The sequence below is a fragment of the Mus pahari genome, chromosome 13 (genome assembly GCF_900095145.1).
Source record: "Mus pahari chromosome 13, PAHARI_EIJ_v1.1, whole genome shotgun sequence".
Lineage (NCBI taxonomy): Eukaryota > Metazoa > Chordata > Mammalia > Rodentia > Muridae > Mus > Mus pahari.
In genome coordinates, this window is record NC_034602.1 from 28251852 (window position 1) to 28278805 (window position 26954).

The 26954-nt window shown below is 41.5% G+C and overlaps 1 protein-coding gene across 1 annotated transcript in view; it reads left to right on the forward strand.

Moving 5' to 3' along the window:
* The window catches only part of Htt (huntingtin), a 135550-nt gene that overhangs the window by 60735 nt on the left and 47861 nt on the right, over positions 1 to 26954 (forward strand). Inside the window, exons 21-36 of the mRNA XM_021211255.2 lie at positions 268 to 368; positions 714 to 860; positions 1878 to 1998; positions 3553 to 3629; positions 4948 to 5099; positions 6195 to 6397; positions 9113 to 9239; positions 10721 to 10848; positions 12796 to 12906; positions 15774 to 15851; positions 17181 to 17404; positions 18441 to 18519; positions 18644 to 18805; positions 21407 to 21462; positions 22273 to 22421; positions 26390 to 26526. Coding sequence (XP_021066914.1) covers positions 268 to 368; positions 714 to 860; positions 1878 to 1998; positions 3553 to 3629; positions 4948 to 5099; positions 6195 to 6397; positions 9113 to 9239; positions 10721 to 10848; positions 12796 to 12906; positions 15774 to 15851; positions 17181 to 17404; positions 18441 to 18519; positions 18644 to 18805; positions 21407 to 21462; positions 22273 to 22421; positions 26390 to 26526 — 2052 coding nt within the window. The remainder of the gene's footprint in view (positions 1 to 267; positions 369 to 713; positions 861 to 1877; positions 1999 to 3552; positions 3630 to 4947; positions 5100 to 6194; positions 6398 to 9112; positions 9240 to 10720; positions 10849 to 12795; positions 12907 to 15773; positions 15852 to 17180; positions 17405 to 18440; positions 18520 to 18643; positions 18806 to 21406; positions 21463 to 22272; positions 22422 to 26389; positions 26527 to 26954) is intronic.

Sequence of the window (26954 nt, forward strand, 5' to 3'; positions counted from 1 at the left end):
CGTCATCCTGAGTTCTTCCTGACTAGCTTTCCAAAGTGCCTTCCTTAACTAACTAGATATAGCAGCCCATACCTTTAATTCCAGCACTTGGGAGACAGAGGCATGCAGATCTTGGTGAGTTCAGCACTAGCCAACCTTATCTAAATAGTGAGTTTCAGACTAGCCAAAGCCACATAATGAGACTGCATTTCAAAAATCCAAATTCCCCCAAATAAACAAAAACAACATTATAGAAATTAAATTCATTTTTATTTTCTGTCTCTAAAGTTTCTAAAACTACAAGAACGAGTACTCAATAATGTGGTCATTTATTTGCTTGGAGATGAAGACCCCAGGGTTCGACATGTTGCTGCAACATCATTAACAAGGTGTTTTATCAGTATTTATTTCTTTACTCTTTGGTTGAAATATATAGTAAGAGAATGGGAGAGGCAAAAGGAATCCCATTTAATTATTTTAAAAACTTACTAAAGTGATAATTTGAAAAAACGTATCACTAGCCTTTTATTGTAAAACTAATGTGCTTTCATTGTCAAATTTGTAGTGTAGAGATCAGCACTAAGAATGAAAGAGAGTTCTGCTTCTTTCTACCTCCTGGATGTAATTGCTGTGCACAGCTCTGATGGCTGTCATGGGCGTGGGTTGGGTTAGCATCTGGGGAAAGGTGTAGTTTCATGTAGCTTCTGAGCAGATCAGTTTTCCTCTCATGGCAGGCTTGTCCCAAAGCTGTTTTACAAGTGTGACCAAGGACAAGCTGATCCGGTGGTGGCTGTAGCGAGGGATCAAAGCAGTGTTTACCTGAAGCTTCTCATGCATGAGACTCAGCCACCGTCACACTTCTCCGTCAGCACCATAACCAGGTACACGGCCCACGGCACCTTGCTTTGTCAGCAGTGTGCCACCTCTCGTGATGCCGACTTTCCTAACATAGGAGGTCTTTGTTCATTAACAGGATATTTATCTGAGACATCATGGTTTGCCACAGCCCCCTGTGGTTTAAGTCCCTTCTCAGTCACGTAACAGTGATGTCCTCAGTCTTGCAATGAGTTCTTTAAGGTCTTCATCTGATAATTGTATTTTTGCTTGTGAATGTCACATGCCATCCAAAAACCAGTCCATGGAAAAGTTTCACTCTTTTAGTGAATTTAGCTAATGAATGGGTGGGCTGATGCAGGGTCAGACAGCTGTGTGTAGTATTGATTCTCAGACCTATATTGCTAGCACATGGGCAGGGTCCATTGGCCACATAACCTCTTCTACCTGGCCAGTAGAGTGGCAGAGCAGAAAGATTGCAGTGAATGTACTGGTTTCATTGGAAATCTAGTTTGTAAGGAAGATTGCAGTAAGGGTAGTAAAACATGCCCTTGGGACACTTGTCTTTTAAATCCTTAAGACTGGATATACAGGATACCTTTCTTTTTTTGATGATTTGAAACAACAAAAACACAACTCAACCAAAAGACTTCCAAGCTCACATGGTAATTTGATATTTTTTTTCCCTGAATTGGGAACTCAACTCATCAAATTTTAAAGTCATTACTCTCATCTTTTCTCATGGAAAAACCAACTTTAAAAAAAAACCAGCAGCACACGGTAATGAATGTGTAGGGCATCTAGTGAAAGAGAAGTCAGGCTTTTTTTTTTTTTTTTTTTTTTAATGATGAAGAACTTATTCCAGTCTTTTGGAAAGACCTTTTGCATGCTAAGCAAGCAAGCACTCTGCTGTCAGCTGAGCCAGACCCAGCCTCATTCCCAGCCTCTGGTTTACTCTAAAGTCAATGCTGCTTCCTTTCTTCTGGACCTTAATCATAAATGTTTAAATGTCATTTGGTCATGAAAAATATATGCTTTTAGATCCTCTGCATTTTTCTTACTAGAATCTATAGAGGCTATAGCTTACTGCCAAGTATAACAGATGTCACCCTGGAAAACAACCTCTCAAGAGTTGTTGCTGCAGTTTCTCATGAACTCATTACGTCAACAACACGGGCACTCACAGTAAGTTTCCTCTCTTGGGTTTAAGATGATTGCCTTGCATGTCTTTTACAATGGGAAGGACCTGTGTGAGGCCTCTCTCTCTTGAGGTGCTTTATAAAAAAGTGTACTTCTTTCAGCAGACTCCAAAGTAGCACATACTCATTGTAATATTATCCAATCTAAATTGTAAATTTATCCAACTTAGAAAGTCATCAAATAAAAGTTGTAAGATGGGCTGGATGGTGCTGGCTCATCGTGCCTTTAATCTTAGCACTTGGGAGGCAGACACAGGTCGATCTCAGTGTTTGAGGCCAGCCTGGTCTACATAGTAATTTCTAGGACAGCCAGAGCTACATAGAGAAACCCTGTCTCATAAAACAAAACAAAAATTATCTAAAACAGGCTATCTAGATGGGGCAACAGGTAAAGATATTTGGTTTTTAGCCTAAGGACCTGAGTTAGATCCCTGGGACCCATGCACTTGAGAGGGGAGAACAGACTCCACAAGTCCTCTGAACTCGATATGTGCATTTGGCATAAATGTAATTTAACTTTAAATTTAAAAACCTCATAATCTGAATTGATAATGTACCAAAAATTTGGAATGCCTCTAGAATAATTGACTCTCACTTTGTAACTTATACTAAAGGAGTAGACCAGAAATGCCAAGTATATTTTTTTAAATCACATTGAAACTGGAAAAAAAACTAATATATAAGAATGTAAGAATGATTATATTCCAATTACAATAAAATAGTAAATAACATATAGTAATATGATAGGCACGTGTTGATGTGTTACTTTGGAGAATCTTAATGATATAGAGACATGTAACCTAAGTTTTAATGTTGAATGACAGAGATAGAATAAAAATGTCTTAGAAATGTAATTTGATTCTAGGTTAGAAAAGTATTCATATGTGTATAGTCTTTACAAACTCAGAGAAAGGACAAGCAAAAAAAATTGCTAGGATGCTTTTTAGGATTGTGACTAACTTTCATTTTCTTACATTATTCAAGTATTCATAAATTTTCTAAAATAATCACATGTAACTTTTAAAATCAGAAAGAGGGATATTATCCAGAATTATTATGTAATGGTTCCTCGAAAGACCTTTATTTGTGCAATGGAAGAACTACTTGGACATTGTTGAGAGTCACACAGTTGAGATTTCAGCTGTCTTGCTAACTAAATGCCTTTCAAATTTAAATTTGTTCAAGATAGGAGATTCATTTCAGTTGTGACCTGCACATGTCAAAGCATGGGTCTGATCTGGAGGTTTATTTTAATCATTTTGAGCTGAGGTCTTGAGGGAGGAAGAGAGAACCCTCTAGGGAGACTTTGAGCTCTAACAGTGTTTTACCGACAGGTGTGTCCAGCTCTTTTGTTTAATTATGCAGTGTCTAGTGGTAGGATAACTACCCTGTAAAATTGCTTGCTGGTCTCAGTTTTCATTTCATTTGGTGTGTGTGTGTGTGTGTGTGTGTGTGTGTGTGTGTGTGTGTGTGTGTAGGTTTAATTCAGTAAGCCTTTGGTGGTGTTTGGGTATGATTTTTCCATTCCTTTCTTCTGCAGTTTGGATGCTGTGAAGCCTTGTGTCTTCTTTCAGCGGCCTTTCCAGTTTGCACTTGGAGTTTAGGATGGCACTGTGGGTATGTACATTCCTCAGTGTGCAAGTCAGCTACCCACCCAGAGCAAGCACAGCTGCAGGGTCTCTCTTTTTTTCCTACTCCAACCTCTTTCCCCTTTCTCCCTTTCTCTCCCTTACCATCCCCTCCTTTTTCTTTTATGTTGGATCTCTTTGCCTTGTTGTAAAAAAATATATGCCGGAACCCTTGTTTCTGCCGTGTGAGATGTGTGAAATTGGTGAAAGAGCTGTTGGGGATGCTGAAGCAGTTGTGGCTCTTATGAATGTCAGGTGCTCGTAAGCATCTTTAGGGGTCTGAGGGTATCATCTGTGGGCTCATTAAGGAATTTTCATATGCAGGTAAAAACTTTCTCATTAGTTTGATTTTTCTAAAATTACTAGGTAATGAAAGTCAGTTAGCATCCAGAGTTGTGATGAGCTATAGGAGTGTGCTCTAGCTGGGCATGGTGGCGCATGCCTTTAATCCCAGCACTCGGGAGGCAGAGGCAGGCAGATTTCTGAGTTCAAGGCCAGCCTGGTCTACAAAGTGAGTTCCAGGACAGCCAGGGCTACACAGAGAAAAACCTAAAAAAAAAAAAAAAAAAAAAAGAGAGAGTGTGTGCTCTATTATGTTCCCTTACAAAATAATTTCCCCAGTAGATGGCCTACTGCCATCTGGGTATAATTTAGTTTTCTCACACTAATAAGCAAGCCTACATTTGTGCTGATGACCAAGAAACTTTGGGGGTTCCCATCATATCTGAAAGGAAATCGAAAGATTTCTGAGTGTAAATATATGGCCAACTAATGATCACATGCTTTGTCATCTAGAGTGATTGTTCTGTTCTTTGTGTGAATCATGACTGAACAGTTACTGATTCCAGTCATAGGTCCTGCACTTCTGAGCAACTTTGACATTGGAGTCTGCTAAGTCAGAAAGGGAAGAAAATTTGAACTTCATCAGAATAATCTTTCTAGTTCTCTCAACGAACTCTACTGTGTGATTTCATTTCCCAAGTGACTTTTGTGAAGTCGTGATTTACAGTTAGTTAAAGAGTGTTAGTTGGTTAGCAGTTTTAAAATGATAATGGCTCACACCTGTAACCTCAGTACTTGGTAAGCAGAGGTAGGAGGTTTGACACATTTTGCAGCACAGCATAGGCTACATAGTGTGTTCCAGGCCATGGGAACTACATAAATGAGAGTGAGACTTAAGTAACCCAAACCATATCAACAAACAAGGTAAAAAGGTAAAAATGGATGGTTCTCGGGGGGGGGGGCATTAAAGAGCAAGACTGTATTCTTGGAACTTGATTTTTGACTTTGGAAATGTCTGCTTTCAGAGTGCCCCCACTGAGTGCCTCTGATGAGTCCAGGAAGAGCTGCACTGTTGGGATGGCCTCCATGATTCTCACCTTGCTTTCATCAGCTTGGTTCCCACTGGATCTCTCAGCCCATCAGGATGCCTTGATTTTGGCTGGAAACTTGCTAGCAGGTACTGACAGAGATAGACTATTAGACTGAGTTCTGATTTGCTGGTGAGGGGTACTCAAGTTATAAGAACATGATTGTTGTTTTGGGAGACAGCTGGTTTCCTTAATACAGATTTGAGATACTGTCTGTTTATATGTGAATGTATATGAAAGGAATAGTTATGTGCTGAGTATTTTTAAGTGTGTGTGTGTGTGTGTGTGTGTGTGTGTGTGTNGTGTGTGTGTGTGTGTGTGTGTGTGTGTGTGTGTTTGTGTGTGTGTGTGTGTGTGTGTGTAGGTTCAAGATGTTTAATTCAGTGGTGGTGGTGTTTGGATGTGGTTTTATTTTCTTCCATTGTACTGTGGATAGAACTCATTTGAGTTTTGTTTTCTGGGTGCCCTGTGCCAGGCAGTGGCTTGGTCTATAACAGGTAGAGTTGTATTCTTAAAGGGGTTATAGAGCAGCAGGAGATGCATACAGACAAGCGCAGGAGCAGCAGAGCAGCTGTACACATTCTTATTCGGTCAGGTTTATAGGTTAATAGAAAAGGATACAGCAGGCGAGGTATTGCATATGTAAGGATTTGGAGAACTAAAAAGTTATTTAATATTGAATATAAGTTACTGTGGATATCACCTGAGGACAGGAATAAGAATGGAGAATATGGCCAGCCAGGTCGGAAACCACTGAATCTACTTGGGGATAGGGTACCAGGTCTTATTGAGGAATATTGACTTGTTCTGTTTGTCATTGATATGTCTTATGGAGATCTCCTGACTTGAGTTTGGGCTGGAACTTGTAGGGAGAATCAGGTGTTTATGGGAAAAGACTGAGCCAAGAGTGCACTTTAGGAGTAGAGAAAGGGGATAGGAAGCATAATGGAGGCAGCATCCCCAGGCCTGGTCTCCAGCTGCATCTTGGTTGTGAGGGTCACACCCATAGCTGGAGGAGAGTGGTAACTTTGTAGAAGATTGGGTCTTGGGGGTCAAGTAGCACTTTTACTTCAGTTTGCGACATGTTCATCCATATGTTAGCACAGATCAGTGAGAAACTTAGGCTACAACCACTTCCTACCTCACACATTGGAGGTAGAGTAATGTGTGTGCCTATGTCACAGCGAGTGCCCCCAAGTCTCTGAGAAGTTCATGGACCTCTGAAGAAGAAGCTAACTCAGCAGCCACCAGACAGGAGGAAATCTGGCCTGCTCTGGGGGATCGGACGCTAGTGCCCATGGTGGAGCAACTTTTCTCCCACCTGCTGAAGGTGATCAATATCTGTGCTCATGTCTTGGACGATGTGACTCCTGGACCAGCAATCAAGGTAACTTGTTCCTTGGGGAAGCCATTATCATCTGCCTAATGACTGGACTTCCTGAACACTCATGTTAGTTGTCTGTTCCTTCTCTGATTCTTGCTATAAGTAAAGCATATTCAGATACTGTTTTTAACATAAAGATGTATATTTTGTATTTTGTATTTTTTCTTTTTGATGTCAGCCATGAAACTCAGAAGTGATAATTTCCCTTTAATCCCCCAGGTTCCTTCACTTGCTTTCTCTTCCCCATCACAATAAAGCCTTGGAAGAATCATCCTAGCCACAAAGTCCCTCCATCTGCTCAGGCATGGGCTTGCGTGTTGAGGTCTTTGGCCCTTTCTGGCAGGACCCTTGTTCCCCTTCTTGAGCCATCCATTCTTCCACTCCAGTCTGTCTGGCTTCTGATGCCCCCTTTCAGAGTACTTCCTGCTGTGGCAGTCAGTTCACTTTTATGGACACTTTGACAGCCTTCCTATCCTCTGGGCTACTTTTTACCCTGAGTGATATGGCTTCCTGTGTTTGTTTCCAACATCCTGCACTGTTGGGTTCAGTTTTTCTTGTCCACTGTTAAAGGTGCTGTCCTGTGGATCCTCTTCTTTCTTTGTATTTTCTGGGATTTTCTGCTATGGCGGGAATTTTCCATGTCCATACCAGTCACAATAGTAGTCATTGACCACATGAGGCACTTGTGTTTTTGGAATGTGGCTGTGTGACTTAACTAACTAAATATTGTACAGGCTGCTGATGTGTCCGCATCTGTCGGGGGTGGGGTGGGAGGGGCTGGCTCCAACTCTGTGGAACCTTAGTTCTGTGTGCCGGCAATATTGGAGATACTCTGTGAGGCTGACTCAAGTGTGTCAGATGCCTTAGCCAGAGCCTGGCCTTCTTATCTTCTTCCCTCCTCTGAATCTGCTTTCTTCTCACACTTTGTACTTTGTCATGATATCAACAGGAGCCACCATAGTTTTATTTCAGCTCACTGTTCTTTATTAAATAATACAAGGTTTTCCTATTAAATACAAGGTTTAAAATTTACATAAGGTGAGGTGGTAGTGGTACATGCCTTTAATTCTAGCACTTGGGAGGCAGAAGCAAGTAGATCTCTTGAGTTTGAGGCCATCCTGGTGTACAGAGTGAGTTCCAGGACATCCAGGCCTACACAGAGAAACCCTGACTCAGAAAACAAACAAACAAACAAAAACCAGCATAAGTATACCCACATATACATGTGCACAAACATCCCTTTGGCGTTAGTGTACATGTTCATTAATACATACCTTCTCTTTTCTGGATTCTGGCATAAACTGGTGTATCTGCACTGGCCTATTTTTAGAAATCATATTATTGAGGTAATTCACATTCCATAATATTCAAGTATACAATTTAATTTTGTTTGAGTCTAGGCCAACTGGCCTGAAACTTATGTATCCCAGACTACCCTCTGACACATGGTGATTCTTTCAGTTCAACCTCCCAAATACTGGCATTACAGTGAGTCACCACATGGTGGTGGCGGTTGTTGTTGTTGTTTTAAATTATGCCACAGAGTTATGTGGACATGACTACAGTCAACCCTGTAACTGTAACTGACTCCCAAATCCTTCCATGCCCTGTCTCTGGATAGCCATTACTCTGCTTTTTGTCTCTGGGTGTGCTTCTCCCGGACAGTTCTGCTGATGGCCTCATATACTTGGTGGATTTGTAACAGGTTCTTTATACCAAAAATGTCTTCAGTTTGATAGTTCCTCACCTGCCCCCTGCAGCCTTCCTGCCTCCGTCCATGCATTGCCTGACCACAGCCATTCATCCTGATCGGCTGCTTGTCTTGTCTGCTTGATGAGGATCAGAGGGGCTTAGTGACTCACACAGTCTGGGTTACCATCATTATAGAGCCTCAGTGGCTACTTATTCTCTCAGTTCTAAAAGCTGAGAATTCTAACCCCTGGTAAGTCTGGCCTTCTAATGGAAGATGTAGAACGGGAACTCCTGGAGTCTCTTTTCCTAGGAGCAATGATCCTATTTATGAGGGTCCTGCCACCATGACCTCATTCTGACGCTCACTCCCCTCTGCTGCATTTTCTTGATTTCAGCAGATGAGTAGGGCAGAGGCTAAGGCCAGAGAGGGTGTGAGGGGCACAGCAAAGACCTGATGTGCCTGCCTTTTACCATGCTGTGTCTATCCTGTGCCACCTTTCTTCTTTGTGTGTAGGAGCCGGATTGTTCCGTGTATCCTTGGGGTTGCATATTGGAGAGCATGGGTCACACCTGGGCTGTTGACTTGTTGGGTTTTAGCTATGACATTGAGCAAGTGGCTTAATTCAGAACACTATTTCCTCACTTAAAAATGAAAATGTAAATGCTTCACTGTGCTTACTCATGTGATGTGCACATAAAATGTCCTGATTGCCTTCTCTTAGAGGGGACATGGCTGAGGTACCAGTGATTTTAGGTCCTTTTAACTCCCTGGAGGCCCTCCCTTCTTCAATCCATTCTCAAGTGCTAGTGTGAGGAAGTTCAGAGCCATACCTGCCATGTGCAGTTATGTGGGTGAAAGTAGAATTAATTATCTCTGTAGTAGCCCAGCTCTCTAGTAGGAGCTCAAAGGCCATGAGTTGCCTGAGCTAGTACTTTCCAATATATTGTTGAACTGTATATTAGTATTTTTAGGTTTTGGTTCCTGTATTAATTTTATACCATTATATTTTTGTTTTTTTATTTTAGGCAGCCTTGCCTTCTCTAACAAACCCCCCTTCTCTAAGTCCTATTCGACGGAAAGGGAAGGAGAAAGAACCTGTAGAACAAGCTTCTACTCCGATGAGTCCCAAGAAAGTTGGTGAAGCCAGTGCAGGTAGGAAGCCGTTTCTGGAGAGCAGAGGGCTGCCTGTGGTGCAGGAGTGTAAGTACTGTAAGTAGGAAAGCTGGTCCGCTGCAGTACAATCAGGGAGGAGTTCTCTGGGTGCTTCAGAAGTGTCAGTGTGGTAAACTGTCACTTTACAGAGTCAAGACATAGCAAGGAGCCTGCTTTTCTGTGCTTACTCTCCCCTTCTTGTAAGGAAAAACTCTGAATTATTATTAAAGGGGCAAAGATGTGTAGGAATAGATGTGGATGGTGGTAGTCAAAAACAAACACAACAAATGATGATAGTTCTGATAAGGCAAATGAGGAATCAGTTTTGGGAGAGGTAGCAAGGCAGTAGAAGCCAGAAGTAATGTATCTTTAATCTAACCCTCCGAAGACAGAGTGGATTGAGAGTTTGAAGCCAGTTTGGTTTATGAAGTGAGAACTTACCTAAAACAAAGAAGACAGAGACAGAAAGACACAGTGGAGATAGTCATCTGATTTGGAGGAATCTAGAAATCACACAGATGTTTGGAGGGGCTTTTGTATTTGGGGAGATGTCAGGTCAAAGGGCCAGAGTTTTGTCTTCGTTGAAGTAACAGAGTCCCATCTATGCCCCTTTGGGATGAGAAGCAGAGTGATGCCTGTGTCTTGTGGCTACTTTGTTTCTGTGCATGTTCATCTCATAGCAGGCTTTGTAGACACATGCTGCAAAGCACTTGTTTATAAGCCTCAAGGATGCCTTAGCTTAGGACTTGACTTTTTTTGGTAAGAAAGCTTTAAATCTTCCCTGGTGATTTTCTTGTAGCAGGATTATACAATAGGTCTCTTAAAGGTACTCTGTGAATGTTCTGTATTCTTGGACTAACTATGAAATCTTAAAAGATGCTCTAGGGATTGGCTGGAGTATTACAGGAGGGTTTGTCTGTTTAAAAGCTACAGACTTGAAAATGTAACTGATGACCCCTCAAACCAAGCCTTCCAAGTGAGAAAGCCTTAGAAATTAAGATAGAGATGAAGAGCAGGAGACTGCTCTGCTTGGCACTTGACTCTTTAGTCTCAGTGTAGTAATGTATACACCCTTTACAGTTTTCAAAGCATGTCCATAGCACTTAATGAATATCCCAGAACTCGTTTGTCTCAAGGTCAGCCCCATGTACCTCAGGAGCCTTACTTAGACCAAGGGATCCTGTGGTTGGCTTCAGCTCTTCAGTGAGCAGAGGACAGCTGAGGCCACAGGTGACACCATCAGCTGATGCCCTTCTGCCCACCACTCCTTTCCATTCTTTTACTCTCAGGCTCTTAGAATTTTACTCTATTCCTTACTACCTCCCAGAGCACATACTTCGAAAGTCAGGGGAAAGACTCCAATGTTTCTGCTAGGCCATTCTGAAAAGTCACCATTGCAGTCAAATTAGGAAGCTTTTTCCTTAGATTTAAAAGTTTAATTTTTGGGTTTTGGTGTGTTTGTTTGTTTGTTTGTTTCTAAGCCTCTCGACAATCAGACACCTCAGGACCTGTCACAGCAAGTAAATCATCTTCACTGGGGAGTTTCTACCATCTCCCCTCCTACCTCAAACTGCATGATGTCCTGAAAGCCACTCACGCCAACTATAAGGTACTGCTCCTTGCTTATTTCTGAACATGTATTCCAGTGGGATGCATGTCTGTGTACCCATGTTCATGCTTACATAGAAAGAAGCCCTGGGGCTGGAGAGGATGGCTCAGCGGATAAGAGCACCCGAGTTCAAATCCCAGCAACCACATGGTGGCTCAAACCTTCCTTAATGAGGGGAGGAAGCACAGTGGGAGGGAACCAGAAGCCCACACATAGATTAGGGTTTTATAATTTTATCCCTGATATGTTTAAACTTACATGTAAAAAATTACACACACGCATATTTAAATGTCAAGTAAACTTTAAACCGTAAATACAATCCACAGAGACTGGCCTCTTATAGTGTACTTTTATATCAGCTTTTTATATGATTTAGTTTCTCCAAATAGCTAAAGCTTAACAAAGATAGCAAAAATATCACAGGTTTTTGGATGACCCAGTTTTAAGACAAACTATCTTGGAAGCCTGGTGTTGCCTCCTTAATCCAGAAAAATAGGATTCAGTGGTAAGCAGAGGGATATGGCATACTTAAGCTGAGGTCACATGGCACACTTTAACCCTGATGAAATCACCAACCAAGATGGTGGGAAGGTGAGCACTTGCCCAATTTCTAAGCAAGAGTTGAATCCAAATTACATACACGTTATGCTATAGCACATTAAGGTTATCAGAACATAGACTTTTACCTATTAACCCTTTTTTGTTACAAATTTTAAGCTAAATTTTCTTTTGTTTGGATTTTTTTTGACATTTATAGAGAGCTTTATTAGATATCATTTAATTTTTTTGTTAGTGTAAGCTCCAAATCCATCAAAAGCTAATGTAGAACGTTGTAAGACCGTCTTTACTATATATAGGGGCATGCAAACTGTGTTTGACGATATAATACTTGAAGCATCAAAACTTTAATTACAATGGAATACTTACACTCCCCCAGAGCTACAACTGAGGGGTACATTCTTTTTTTTTTTTTAATTAGATATTTTCTTTATTTACATTTCAAATGCTATCCCAAAAGTTCCCTATAACCTCCCTTTTGTTTGGATTTTTAAACCATACTTAGTGAACTTATAAATCCTGAGATGCAGAACTTTACACAGTGCTCTTATAAAGCCTGAGAAGAAGGAAGGTTTATACTTTAGTAAAGTTTTAGAGCTCAGATTTCCCATTGGCAACATATGTTAGATTGTTAAAGGAATTGTAGAGATGGATGGATGGATGGATGGATGGATGGAAGGAAGGAAGGAAGGAAGGAAAGAAGGAAGGAAGGAAGGAAAGGGAAGGGAGGGAGGGAGGGATGGAGGTAGGGAGGGAGGGAGGGAGGGAGGGAGGGAAGCTTGGTTTAATCTTAGGTGACCATGGCAAGGGGAACATTTTTGTTACCCACTCGTGGGGATGGCCAAAATGCCTAGAGAAGATGGGATACTGCCCCATACTAGGGCATAAGTGACTTCCATAGTCCTCAAGGGTAGCTGGAAAGTGTGGTCATTCATCAGGGAACTATCAAGACCCATTCTCATTTTCTGTTCAGTGTCTTTTCCCTGCATTTGTCCAGTCCAATATTCATCATAGGAGGTTAGGTTCAAGTTCAGTGGGCAGATTCTCTTCTATTGTAATGTTTTTTTGAACTGGTTCCCCCCACCTAGTCAGAATCTGTAGAAATAGGGGAATCATTACAGACTTCAGTTTAGCCAAAGCTTTTAGAATCTTCATCATCCTAAGATTAATCTGACTACATCTAGAATTGACAGTGACCCCACACACACACATACACACACACACACACACACACACACACACACACACACACACACCCCGGGATAGTGAGAGTCTAGGTCAGCATGAGGAAGCATCTCCCTGCAGCAGACGGCATTTGTGTCTTTGTTGTAGATAACCAGACTTCGGTGGTGCCAGTAACCGTGTGCTCTCTCCTTCCACCTTGCCAAGGTCACCTTAGATCTTCAGAACAGCACTGAAAAGTTTGGGGGGTTCCTGCGCTCTGCCTTGGACGTCCTTTCTCAGATTCTAGAGCTGGCGACACTGCAGGACATTGGAAAGGTTTGTGTGTGGTCTCTTTTCCTTGAACCTGGGTCAGAGTACCTCAGATGACACCTAGTCACATGCTGCAGGCAGGGGAGACTGCATCCTGTTTGTGTCCCAGTACTACAGGATGCCAGGGCACCTATGGTAGGTCTGTTACCAGTGTGTCAGGTCTTATTACCACAGTTTTTCATTCAGTCTAGGGCATGTTGAAAAATGTGCTTACAGAATCCTTCTTTTCTCCCTCGAGCTTTTAAATGGAAAGAGACAAAACCAGATTAACAAGGGTAACTGACTGACTCCTTCCATAGCCCAGAAAACAGATCTAAGCTCATTCATGTTCTGTAGTTCTGAGTAGAATAAATCTTCCTCCCAGCCCACATGCTCACACTTAATCCTGTCATTGCTAACGATTTTGCTTCCACTCCACTAGAACATCTCATTTCTAATATACTCCACAGTGAGTTAGACAGCCATCTTCAGCTTGTATCTTCAAGTGAAATATAGTCCCAGGGCCCGCCAACCACTGATGTCAAAATCCATTCATGCTAATGCTCCTTGTATGAAATGGTATCAAATTTTGAAAGCCTACCCATATCTGCTTATAAGACTGAGTTATCTTGAAATGACTTACAGCCTCAAGCATTTGTTACAGTTCCATGTTGTTGTTATTCTGTATTGTTCTGTATTGTTTAGGGAATAATGGTAAGGAAAGACGCCTGCACAAATCCAGTACAGACTGAATCCTGCTTCTCCTCCTCATTTGTTTGTTTGTTTGTTTGTTTGACCCACACTATCAGGCAACACACTATTTTACATTTTCATCCCTTCATTGCATTCAGCAAACATTTGTTCAATAAACAGATGCTCTTTTCAAGAATTAGTTTGAAAGTTGGGTAGAGTGTTCACACCTAGTAAGCTAGGTATAGGTACATACCCTCCAAGGCTGAACTGGGGGAGCTGTGGAAAGAGCTAAAAGACAACCCATATCAAAAACAAATGAACAGGGAAAATTGATGGGAGTGTCTCATAGACTTTAAAGCCATGCTCCAAGTATGATTAGCCTGTGTCATCACATGACATTGATAAAATGCTTTCATTTTCCCACTGTACAGATCTTGTTATTCCACACTAATTTTTATACATAATTGAATGTGTTATATGCTTGTTTTGCCTAGATTATGTATAATACACATTTCCCCACATATCTCCTTACTGTTCTGTATTGTTTTCCTATGACTTCTAGGATTTCATAGACTTCATACTATTTTTGAGTGATTTTACTATGATTTAGCTTGATGTGGTTTTCCTTTCAGTTGTGTTTCTTGTACTCAGGTTTGTTGAGTTTCTTGGTTCTGGGCCTTTATAGTTTTCCACAGTTTAGAAAGGTTGGGGCTACTTCCTTATATCTTTCCAACCTTTTTCCCCACTCACTCTATCTCTTAATTACCTTCTAAAAACCCATTTTTGATAACTTAAAATTGCTCTTAGTTTACTGTTGCTCTTTTTAAGGATTTGGGTTTGATTTTTTTAGATTCATTTTTACCATTTTTAATGTGTTTGTGTGTGTATGTGTGTGTGAGTGGAGGTGTTTGAAGAATTCAGAAGAGGGCACCAAGGCTTCTGAAGTTCTAGTTGTTGGGTGTTGTGAGCCAATTAATGTAGGTGCTGGGAACCCAACTCAGGTTCTCAGCAAGACAGCATATGTGGCTCTTAACTGTCTTCCAGCCCCTCCTTTTAGGTCTGTTTGTTTTTAATCACTATCTACTTTTCCTTTTGTAGTTTCTGTTGCAGTCCATAGGTTCTCCAAGTTTTTCTTTCCCCACATCTGCTATACAATAAAATCCCATCTGTTATATCTTTTATCATTAACATTGTAGCCTTTATTACTAGAATTTTGATTTATTTCTCTTCAAATCTCCTATCTTTATTTAACTTAAATTATTTGTTTATTTATCTGTGTGTGTGTGTGTGTGTGTGTGTGTGTGTGTGTGTGTGTGTGTGCACGTGTTTGTTACGAGGGCACCTGTCCACATGGAGGCCATGAGTGTTGAAGTCCTCCACTACTACTCTCAACCTATTTCTTTAAGGCAGAGTCTTTCCCTAAATTAGACACTCCCATTTTTTTCTGCTGTTCTGGAAGCCAACAGTCCAGCCTTATGTGAGTGCCCACTGCTCCTTCAAGTTCTTCTGATGATTGCTTCTCAGGCCTTGGCTTTGTTAGCTCCCTTAGAATTATCTTTGAAGTACTCAAGGAACACCCTCCCCCAAATTCCAGGAGTCTCTGAATGACTTGCCATATCATTTGAGCTGCCATTTTCTTAGGGTCTTTGGTCTCACTGTGCCCTCACGGCTTGTCTTCTGTCCCCTTGTTGTGCCACAGCCTGGGAATGCTCTTAGATCCTTATCTAGGACTTTGTATTTCACTTTTCAGGATCACTGATATCTATGGCCTGATGTTCAGTGTCTGAGATATGATCTCAAAGCTGGAATCTTTAAAATACATTTTTTCATCATTTAATGTTCAGCTGATCATATTTAGGGCTCTACAAGTACAGGGCTTTTGACTCCTTTGCACACTCCATAATGCCTGCCCTGAAAACAGGTTTAGATATAAATACTTGATTATTTACTGAATGACTGGGTGACAGATTGGTTATGTAAATGTACAAGAAAATGGTTTTTACACAATTGTAGATACAGGAGTTCTTGTGATTGTTAAGATGACATTTATATAGTCATCTTGTATAATCATATATATCTTATATAGTCATATATATAATTTCTCTGACATTTATATAGTTTATATGGTCACTGTCTGTTTCTGAGTGGCAACAATAATGGGTCACCTGTGAGTCACTGATGTTGTCCTCTTCCTTTCACAGTGTGTTGAAGAGGTCCTTGGATACCTGAAATCCTGCTTTAGTCGAGAACCAATGATGGCAACTGTCTGTGTGCAGCAGGTGTGTGTCGTTTCCTCTCTTTTGGGATTTGAGCTAACCCCTCTGGTCCAAGTGACAAAGCCTAGTTCCTTTTTGGAAGCTGGTGCTGTGGTGTGGTATGAGGAAGAGTTTGGTGCCGCCAGCTATCACTCCCGCTTGCTCTGGCCCTCACTGCTTCGCCTTTGCCACCACACCCCAGTGGGCTTGTTCTCTTAGAACCACAGAGAATCTCAGGCCCAGGGGACCACATGGTGGGATGGATCTTCTGGGGTGCTAACTCCTAGGGAGTCACAGCAAAGCCTTCCATCATATGTACCTGCTGGATTTGCTACTGGAGAATGTTTACATTTGCTTTTGGTTTTCCCTTTTTTTTTTTTTTATTAGTGGTACTGAGGGTTGAACCTGGCTTATACATTCCAGGAAAGCACTCTATCACTGAGACTTTTTAAATTTTGAAATATGATCTCTGTAGCAGTTCCCAGTTAATGCTACTCAATAGATCTTGGTGGCTATGGTGGTGTTCCTCCTTGCTACCCACCCAATATTTTGGGTTCCTGAATGAGAAACACATACATGCAATGCAGCCTTTATATTTTTATATGTCTTAAACAGCTCAAGGACTGGACCACTTCCTAACCGCCACATGGCTAACCCACCCTTTGATATCCCCAAGTTATTGCTTACTATATCTATATTCTATCTTTGCTGCCCTGAACCCAGATGTGTAGTTCTCTTGGACCACAATCCCCTGATTCCTACATGGTGGGTGTGTTCTTTGTCAGGCATGGTATCTTGGTTCTTCTTCTCCCAGCATGGTGAATCTCTCTTTCCCTTCGCTCCCTGTCCCCAGCCCTGGAACCCTAAAAGTCCCACCTCTGTATGCCCTGCCCAGCCATTGGCTCTCAGCATCTTTATTGACCAGCCAGAACCAACTGTGGGGAGGGTCTCTCAGTGTCTTATGTGTGAGAACACTGCAAACAGGTTTTTAGGGAACATGATTAGCATAATACAAGCAGCATTAGGCCAAACCCACAACATTTCCCCTTTTTGTCCATTAAAAAGGTCTTTTCTCTCAGATATATATTGAACATAATTATAACAGTTATGTAAACTATAAGGTATAATATATATTAATGTCCAGTCATTCAATTTTGTCAATTTAAATAAATTATTCTATCATCTATCATAACGTAAGTTGCCCAGGCTCTCCTGGAACTTGCAGAGTGCCTATTTCCATACTGTCCATCCTAACCTCTGTCCACTAGCTAGCGTTACAGACAGGCCTATGCTGCTCATCTACATTAAATCTATATTAAGTGAAGTACTGATGTTTCGATTCTTTCACTCTAGCTATTGAAGACTCTCTTTGGAACAAACTTAGCCTCACAGTTTGATGGCTTATCTTCCAACCCCAGCAAGTCTCAGTGCCGAGCACAGCGCCTTGGCTCTTCCAGTGTGAGGCCCGGCTTATATCACTACTGCTTCATGGCACCGTACACGCACTTCACACAGGCTTTGGCTGATGCCAGCCTGAGGAACATGGTGCAAGCGGAGCAGGAGCATGATGCCTCGGGGTAATGTTTACTGTGCAAGTTTGTCACTGATGATGCCAACACGAGTTATGTGCAACCCTTCCTTGAAAGCCACTGACTGAGTTATGGTGTAGTCAGCTATCCAGAAGTGACAGGCTAGAGAGAAGGGACCCAAGCTGCCTGTGAAGCATAGGTTCTAAGTTCCAAATCTTGCCCTAGACTAGAAATGGAACACTCAGTGTCCTTGCCTGTTGAAAGTGTTTGATACTTGCTAGTGCTTATGAATGGCATGTGTCAGTGACTCAGAAGTCTGAGTTCTGTGACTCGGAAGACCACCTTCAAAATGGCACCCAGTGGTGCTAGTGTTTAGAAGAATTGAAGGGCATAAAATAGTCTAGGGTGTGTTATTTATTATTTCTATATGAATTTATGTTCATCTTTTTCAGTAGCTGAAATATGGAAGTCCCTCTCTCCCTTTCTCCTTCCATTCAGGGCTTTATATGGTAGGCATGTACTTTACCACTGAGCTACATTATAGCCCTAGAAGGTGTTTTGTAAACTTTTTTACCATAATTATCAAATATTTGAAATGCTACTCAGTGTAGTAATGTTAGCAGCATCCTTACTTTCATTTTTTGGATGACCAGACAATATTGAAATCAAGGAAAATGCTCCTTTTCTTGGATTTATCTTGGTAGTGTGCTTTTTATGTGTGTGCCATAATACCTGCTTTTATGAGATGGTTCTCTCTCTACATTGCCTAGGCTGATGTTGAACTTGTGACCTCCATCAGTCTTCCCCCAAGAAAACCGAATGATATCACCTATCTTTGAGTTGACTTTCACCTCTCTCAAGCCCTCTTAGAGAGTGTGCTGGGTAATGAGTTTTCTGTAGCATTGCACACTCAATTGAATCCTCTTGTCTGTAGCACATGCTACTCCTAAACCCAATGGCCTTTCTAACTCTCATTTTGAAATGATCTGATTTTTTTGAACATGAAGTTGAATTGATGTATGGCAGAGTAGTACAGGGGAGATTATTAAAAGATATTTGTTTTCTGCTTTGGACCATTTGGCAGGTGGTTTGATGTACTCCAGAAAGTGTCTGCTCAATTGAAGACGAACCTAACAAGCGTCACAAAGAACCGTGCAGATAAGGTGAATGGCACTGCAGCTAGAAATGACATGGATAATGTCTTGGGGTGGAAACAGCTCAGGCTTTCTAGATTAGTTGTCAGAAGCTTCTAACTGCAACTGTGGTTTCTTTCACTTTTTCCTGTAGAATGCTATTCATAACCACATTAGGCTATTTGAGCCTCTTGTTATAAAAGCATTGAAGCAGTACACCACGACAACATCTGTACAGTTGCAGAAGCAGGTTTTGGATTTGCTGGCACAGCTGGTTCAGTTACGGGTCAATTACTGTCTACTGGATTCAGACCAGGTTTGTATCTCGGCCTTGTAGTCGCTATACCTGTTCCTAACTGAATACAAATTACCCTGAAAAGACACCGCCCAAGACTGGCCCATACTCCAGTGGGGTTAGGCTTAGAAATTTCCACAAGTTTTCTATATCTGTATACCTACTCATAACTTTATAATAAGCCATCTTTAACTTGTAAGATAGAACTTAAGATTTATTCTGGTGGGCCAGGTTATTTATGCAAAATTCAGACTTCTTTAAAACAGGTGATCCCGGCACCCACGTGGTGGCTCACAGCCATCTGTAATGGGATCCAGTGCCCTCTTCTGATGTGTCGAAGACAGCTACGGTGTACTCAAGAAGAATAATAAATCTTTAGACAGCTGGAAAAAAAAAATCAGGTGGTCATCAGCCAAGCAGTGGTGGTACACACCTTTATTCCCAGCACTCTGGAGNCAGAGGCAGGCAGATCTCTGAATTCAAGCCTAGCCTGGTCTACAGAGTGAGTTCCAGGATACCCAGGGCTACACAGAGAAACCCTGTCTCAATAAACTAAAAATACATAAAAAGGAGAAACACGTGATCACTTTGCTCAGAGAAGCTTCTTTCTTAGAGGACAGTGGTCACATAAGTGGTTGTTGAGTACTGTCTTAGTCAGGGTTTCTATTCCTGCACAAACATCAGGACCAAGAAGCAAGTTGGGGAGGAAAGGGTTTATTCAGCTTACACTTCCCACACTGCTGTTCATCACCAAGGAAGTCAGGACTGGAACTCAAGCAGGTCAGGAAGCAGGAGCTGATGCAGAGGCCATGGAGGGATGTTCTTTACTGGCTTGCTTCCCCTGGCTTGCTCAGCCTGCTCTCTTATAGAACCCAAGACTACCAGCCCAGAGATGGCACCACCCACAAGGGGCCTCTTCCCCTTGATCACTAATTGAGAAAATGCTGGATCTCATGGGGGCATTTCCCCAACTAAATCTCCTTTCTCTGTGATAACTCCAGCTATGTCAAGTTGACACAAAGCTAGCCAGTACAGGTACTCAGCCCTAAGTGGGACATCAGGCCTCCTCTCCCCTCAGGGAGCACTGCTGAAGAGGGGGATGGAGAAAATTGAGAGAGCTGGAGGTTAGGGAGGAGCGCTGTGAAGTGTGAAATGCCAGAGCTGTCATAGTCACATGGTCACCTACACAAGATCAAACAAGTCAACCTCCCAGCATGACTGATGTTGGGGCTCAGCTGATGGCTGTTTGGGGAGGGATGTCATTTTCTTTGCAGGGGAATTGCACATAGGCAGCACTAATGCAACTCAATGGGTTATAAGAAAAATAACAATAAAACATCAAGATATCATTTATAGACTATACTTTCAAGCACTGATGTAATCAAGAGGCCCAATCACTTTTACACCATTCTGGGGGCTGTGTAACTTATATCAGAACCCCTCTCCTCAAACTCTCCTTGCCTTCCTCTTGCAGTTCCTGTGGTCATAAAGTTCCACTAGTCGTAATACAAATTCTATTCCTGGGAAGATCTTCTATCCATGCCTTCACTGAGAAATTGTCTTTAGGTTGTTGAAAATTGACCCATCATTTTTGTGCTCTGATTGTGGGCTCTTTTTGTGTGAGTTACAAGGATGAGCCAGTTGGGGAGACTCCTTAGCCCTCTTGGGCTCATGGCCATATCATAGTGCAAAATGTATTTAGTTCAACTTAAAAAGCATATATAGTCTTGCAGTCAGAAAGTACAAAGTCCTGTTTGAGATTTCTCAATTGTAATGCCCTTGGATTTGTAAAATCAAAAAGCAAATTACATATTTCTACTATACTCTGATGTAGAATATACATTCCCATTCCAAAATGGAGGAATGGGAATTATAGTGAGGAAATACTGGACCAAAGTAAGGTTGAAACCTAGCAGGGCAAACTGTAAGACCTGAAGTTAGCCTGTAAACTCCACCTACCCAAGGACTAGGTAACTTCCTGGAATACTGGGAGTTGTAGTATTACAAAAAACAAAGCCACATTGGGGCAAGGGGGAGAACAGATGGCCTTTGAGTTTGTCCTTTTATGAGACTGAGTCCTACCATGTAGCCCAGGCTGGCCTCAGACTTTGATCTGGCTGCCTTTTACCCAAGTCCTGAGAACTTGCCTGAGGCTATAATTAAAAAATAGACAAATTTCTTTGATAAAGTGAATTTCAAAGACAGTGTAACACTGAGTCTGTGGATTGGTTATTACTGATAACTTATGCAGTCTACAGTGAAAAAGAGCAATTAGGGTAGAAAGAGATTAAAAAATAATAGAGTTTGGAGAGAAAAAGAGCACTGGGAAGTTTTACGTTCCTCTGCACTTATACGCGAGCTAGGGTAGTTGGCAGAGATAAGTGCTGTTGACCAGAGGCTTCCAGGCCTACATCTACCTGTCGGCCTTGACCAGGGTTCCCAAAGGCGTGCCTGAAGGCACTCTGCACTTACCTGACTTCACAGTAGCTTTGTAAATGTGATTACAAACAAGCTAATCTTCTGTGTAGGGGCTTGGGAACAGTTCACAAAGGAGTTGAAGAAATGATCCCTGGCTTTTATGTAAGCCTGTGACTGACGGCAGCTTTTCTCTCCCTGCATTAGGTGTTCATCGGGTTTGTACTGAAGCAGTTTGAGTACATTGAAGTGGGCCAGTTCAGGTACTGATGTTTAGTTCCTTGAGTTGTTGTCCTTGTTATGTACACACTTGCAGCTCTAGGTCCTTACAGTGACGGGTGCTTTCCACTTTCACACCTCTGACCACTTGCAGAAAGCCTTTCTCAAGACTTGCTTAGAAACAGGTCTAATCTAATCATTAGTGTGTTTTCATTTCACATTCACAGTATGTGATGATGGTAACATGTCACTAAGTGCCATCTTACCAAGTGGGTCCCTGTTCCCTAACTTTAGAGGAAGCAATTTTAGGTCATAGTTTAGTAAAGGGAGTGATTATTCTCTTTAGTTGCATTATCTGTAGTTTTTCTTGTTGGACATTAAAGTTTTAATGATCTTGCAGTATATAATAACAGATTTGCAATTTTTGAAAATTACAGCTCTTAACAAATAGTTTTCAAGGCACAGCAATGGAGAGTTTTGTGAGTGTCCCTGGGATCGAGAGACCCAGCTCTTATTCTGATTATGTGACACCCTGACTCCGTAGTTTTGACCAGGGAACATTTTTTCCTCGGTGTCTGAATTTTTTCAAGAGAAGAAAGGAAAGTGAAGAGATAGAAAGGTGTTACCTGCTAGCATCCAGTGCTTAAGGTGCAGCTTCACACCGTAACCGTCAGGTTCTCCATGAGGCAGAGGCAGGAGACCAAGGGAAAGGGTGGGACTAAACGAGGTCGCAGAGTCTACTATAACTTAGTACTTTTTCCTGGGCTTGACTGGTGACTTTTTTTGCTGTGTATATAAATTACATGTCTTAGTTTTTAAAAAAGAAATGTCTAAATAGGTGCCTTTGTTTCTAGGGAATCAGAGGCAATTATTCCAAATATATTTTTCTTCCTGGTATTACTGTCTTATGAGCGCTACCATTCAAAACAGATCATTGGGATTCCTAAGATCATCCAGCTGTGTGATGGCATCATGGCCAGTGGAAGGAAGGCTGTTACACACGGTAATGCGTGCATCTGTGCTTGTTGTCCTCGGTCTTACCTCCATCCACTCTTACTGCAAGTGTTGTGTGTATGTGTATGGGGGCTCGTGCATGCGTGCACATGGATTAGAGATGTTTAAGAAGAAAAAAGCAGCACATTGCTTACTCATAAAATTTGTAAACTACTTGTAGAAAAAGTAGTGACATCACTAAGGTATAAATGGATTCTGATATGTGCCTCTGTTTATGAAGAAAAATTTTTATTTTTTTATTTATTTTTTTAATTTTTATTTTGCCATCTTTATTTGCTTTGGTCTTTTTTAAGAGAGGGCATAGGCTCAGATCTGGGCCCTCACATGTGCTAAGCACTTTACCTCCATCACACCCTTGACTCACAACATTTTATATCTAGCTTGTCACAGTCAAATTTTAACTTTTGTGTTGTGTTTTGTCATTTGTTTGTTTGTTTGTTTTCCAAAGCAGACTTACAAGTGTATCTCTGGCTCTCCTGGGACTAGCTCTATAGACCAGGCTATCCTGGAACTTACAGAGATCCTCCTGCCTCTGCCTCCTTGAGTGCTAGGGTTAAAGATGTGCTCTACCCCTGCCTACCTTTTTTTTCTTTTGAGACAAGTTCTGATATAGCCCATGCTGACTTGAATTCACTATGAAACCAAGGATAACCTGGAATTCGTGATCCTCCTCCGACCTGCTGAGTGCTGGAATTACAGGCATGATTTATAAACTCCTGGTTTATAAAGTGCAGGGATTGAACCCAGGGCTCTGTGCATGCTACTCAGCATTCTGCAAGTGACCTGAATTTCCTGCCCAAACTCTGATTTCATTTCTTTTTGTTTTGTTTTGTTTTTGTTTATTTGAGACAGGGTTTTTCTATATAACAGCCCTGGCTGTCCTGGAAATCACTTTGTAGACCAAGCTGGCCTCAAACTCAGAGGTTTATCTGCCTCTGCATCTGAGTCCTGGGATTAAATCTGTATGCCATGAAATCCAGCTATAAACTCTGAGTTCTTTTCCAGTATTTTTGGCATTGTAATTGGACATTTTCTTTGGGATTTTTGTTTTGCCATGTTATATTTTAGAAGAAAAGCTATTCAATGTTCAATAAATTACGTTTTGAATTCTGTATCTATCTCTATTTTGTACGCATGCAACATGTAAGTAAAAAGCTAATGAATTAGAACTATAAGGCAGCTAAAGTTCTTTTTACACATTGGCGCTTTGTTTGTTTTGGTTTTGGTATTTTGAGACAAGGTTTCTCTGTTGTCCTGGCTGTCCTGGAACTCGCTCTGTAAACCAGCCTGGCCTTGAACTCACAGAGATCCGCCTGCCTTTGCCTCCTGAGTGTGCCACCATGGCCTGACTGCACATTGGTTCTTTACCCCAACACTTCCTCAGGTTCATGCCATGGCTGTGTGATTATTTTAGAGAAGCCTAAATAAGACCCAAACAAACAGCTAGTCACTCAGCTATCCCCCTTACAGCTAGCCTGTAAAAGGTGCAGTGTGTATTTTAGGAATGTTCAGTAGCTAAACATGATAGTGTATGCCTCTGTTAATGGCACTCATGATGTGGAGACATGAGGACCATGAGTTGTAGCCAGCTTCGGCTGTTGAGCCAGATCCTAGCCTGTATAGAGGCAGCAATGACCAAAAAGAATATGTTGTGATTTTTTTTTTCTTTAAATTTTTAACGCTGGCTTTCTCGCCTTTCCCCGTTGGATTCTTCCTGCTCCTTTCCAAAGATCTACAGCAGTGTTTCTCAATCATCCTAGTGCTACTGTGGCCTTTTAATGTAGTTTTTCATGTTGTGATGACCACCCCACAACCATAAAATTATTTTTGTTGTTACTTCATAACTGTAATTTTGCTACTGTTATGAATTGTAATATAAATATCTGATGTACAAGGTATCTGATATGAGACGCCTTTGAAAGGGCCGTTCAAGAATTGCCCCAAGGGAGGTCTTGACCCACAAGTTGAGAACCACTGTTGTAGAGGCTTTGACCTTTGGTGGGGATGTATGCTAAAAGCTTTGCAGACCCCATATGTGAGAATGGCAGAGAAGCCCCACCTACTACATACATCTACAGGGGAACATAGACTGAGCAGAGGCATTGATGGGCTGCATCTCAGTCTTTATAAGTTAAACTATCAGCTCTACTTCTGTTCATGCTTTATCAGAGCATAGATTGTGAAATGCTTAGCAATGATTTAGTTAAAAATACAAATGTCAGATACACTGTCCTGAAGTAGGAGTGATGATGGCTCACTGGTTAAGAGCACTGGCTGTTCTGCTAGAGGACCTGGGTTCAGTTTCAAGCACATACAAGGTGGCTTACAACTGTCCAGTTTTAGGGGATCAGATACCTTCTGACTTCTGAGGAAATTACATACATGTAGTGCACAGACATGCATGCAGGCAAAATACCCATACACATATAAATAATAAAGTAAAAATTAGGGGCTGGTGCTAGAGAGATGGCTCAGTGGTTAAGATCACTGACTGCTCTTCCAGAGGACCTGAGTTCAATTCCCAGCAACTACATGGTGGCTCACAACCATCTGTAATGGGATCCAATGTTCTCTTCTGATGTGTCTGAAGATAGCTGCTGTATACTCATATACATAAAATAAATAAATATTTAAAAAAAAAAAAATAGGGGCCAGAGAGATGGCTCAGCAATTAAGAGCATTGGCTGTTCTTGGGTTCAGTTCCAAACACCCAGATGGTGGCTCATAACCAACTGTAACTTCAGTTCCAGGATATCAGACACCTTTTTCTGGGTACTTCTGAGGTACTACATATATGTAATACACAGACATACATTAGGTAAAGCACCATGCCCGTAAAATAAAAATGTGTGTGTGTGTGTGTGTGTGTGTGTTTGAGTCAGTCAGCCAGTTTCCTTCATACTGGGATGCTTGATCATCTGAAGGAAGTTCAGCAAGCAAATAAATACTAGTATATTATGTAGCACTCTGAGTCAGAATATGCATGTGTTCTTACCACAGAGCATCAGAGTACACATGTAAGGGCCAGAATTTGTGGGGGAGAGTGTCATTGAGGTTCAGAATGTGTGTTTGCATATATATGTGTATTCATATCACTAAGTATTTGTGAGTATGCCACTGAGGATTAGGGTGTTTGTTTATGTTACCAAAAGTCAGAATATATGTATGTATGCCAGCAGGGATCAGTGTGCTTCATGCTAATTAAAGCTATTTCTTTTATACTTCTTTCCTATGCCATACTGTTAAATCAGTTAATTTAGTTTGAGTCCTATTTTGGACTAGTATGAGTAAAACCTGAAGAAAAATCTTGATCTAATGAGTCAGTTTTTAACTTAAACAGTATAATAATCTAAGACTATGACTTAAATGTATTCAGTAGCCATAATATTTATTGTCTTTTAAAGCAAATCAAGTAGATTACGAATAGATTAGGGAGGTTGCTATTTTGATTATTGGAATGTTTTCCTTATTTTCAAATTGACTTTGATTTCATCCACTTTTTATCAGAAATGATGCTCCATTAGAAATAGAAACCATGCTGGGTGTGGTGGCGCATGCCTTTGATCCCAGCACTTGGGAGGCAGAGGCAGGTGAATTTCTGAGTTCGAGGCCAGCCTGGTCTAGAGAGTGAGTTCCAGGACAGCCAGGGCTACACAGAGGAACCCTGTCTCGAGAAAAAAAAAAGAAAGAAAGAAAAAGAAAAGAAATAGAAACCATGGTGCTTTGTTGCTGTCTGGAGCCTGTACAGGCTGTCAGTGCTGAAGGGAAGAACTATGGCTCCTACAGCAGAACGATCGTGGTTTCAAATACTTGCTAACAGTCCTACTCAGCTCTTTCTATAAGCCAGGGACCAGCAAAGCTTTCCTCCATTTGTAAAAACTTGTTTGGAATCTGATAGCTGCCTCTCATGAGTCATTTCCACCTGTGGTCTCACTTGTTCACTCTTTGTGCCTATAGCTATACCTGCTCTGCAGCCCATTGTCCATGACCTCTTCGTGTTACGAGGAACAAATAAAGCTGATGCAGGGAAAGAGCTTGAGACCCAGAAGGAGGTGGTGGTCTCCATGCTGTTACGACTCATCCAGTACCATCAGGTAAGAGGAAAGCATAGGGGTAACTATATCACCAACATGGAGAGATGTGCCATAGCCGGGTCCTGTGTGTGGTAAAGTCTTGGGAGCACTGGAGTCTCTGGCCCGCAGGAGTGCCAGTGAGGGAGAAAGTGCAGGAAGGTAGGAGCTGGCACAGCCCCGGAAGGCTAGCCGACGTATGGCTGACCATTAGAATTTCAGTCAAGATACTAATGTCACAGAGAGTGTTTTATTCTCAAACGTGGCTCAAGGATCAAGTAATTGACAGTGTTAATCTAAACCATTAACATTTTAAAAATAGTAAAACCATCAAATCTGAAATAAGTAAATAGCATATTTACCTCTAAACATAGTCATGTTCTTTGTTTTGTTTTGGTTTGTTGTTGTTGTTATTGTTGTTTTGAGGCAGAATTTCTCTGTATAACAGAGTC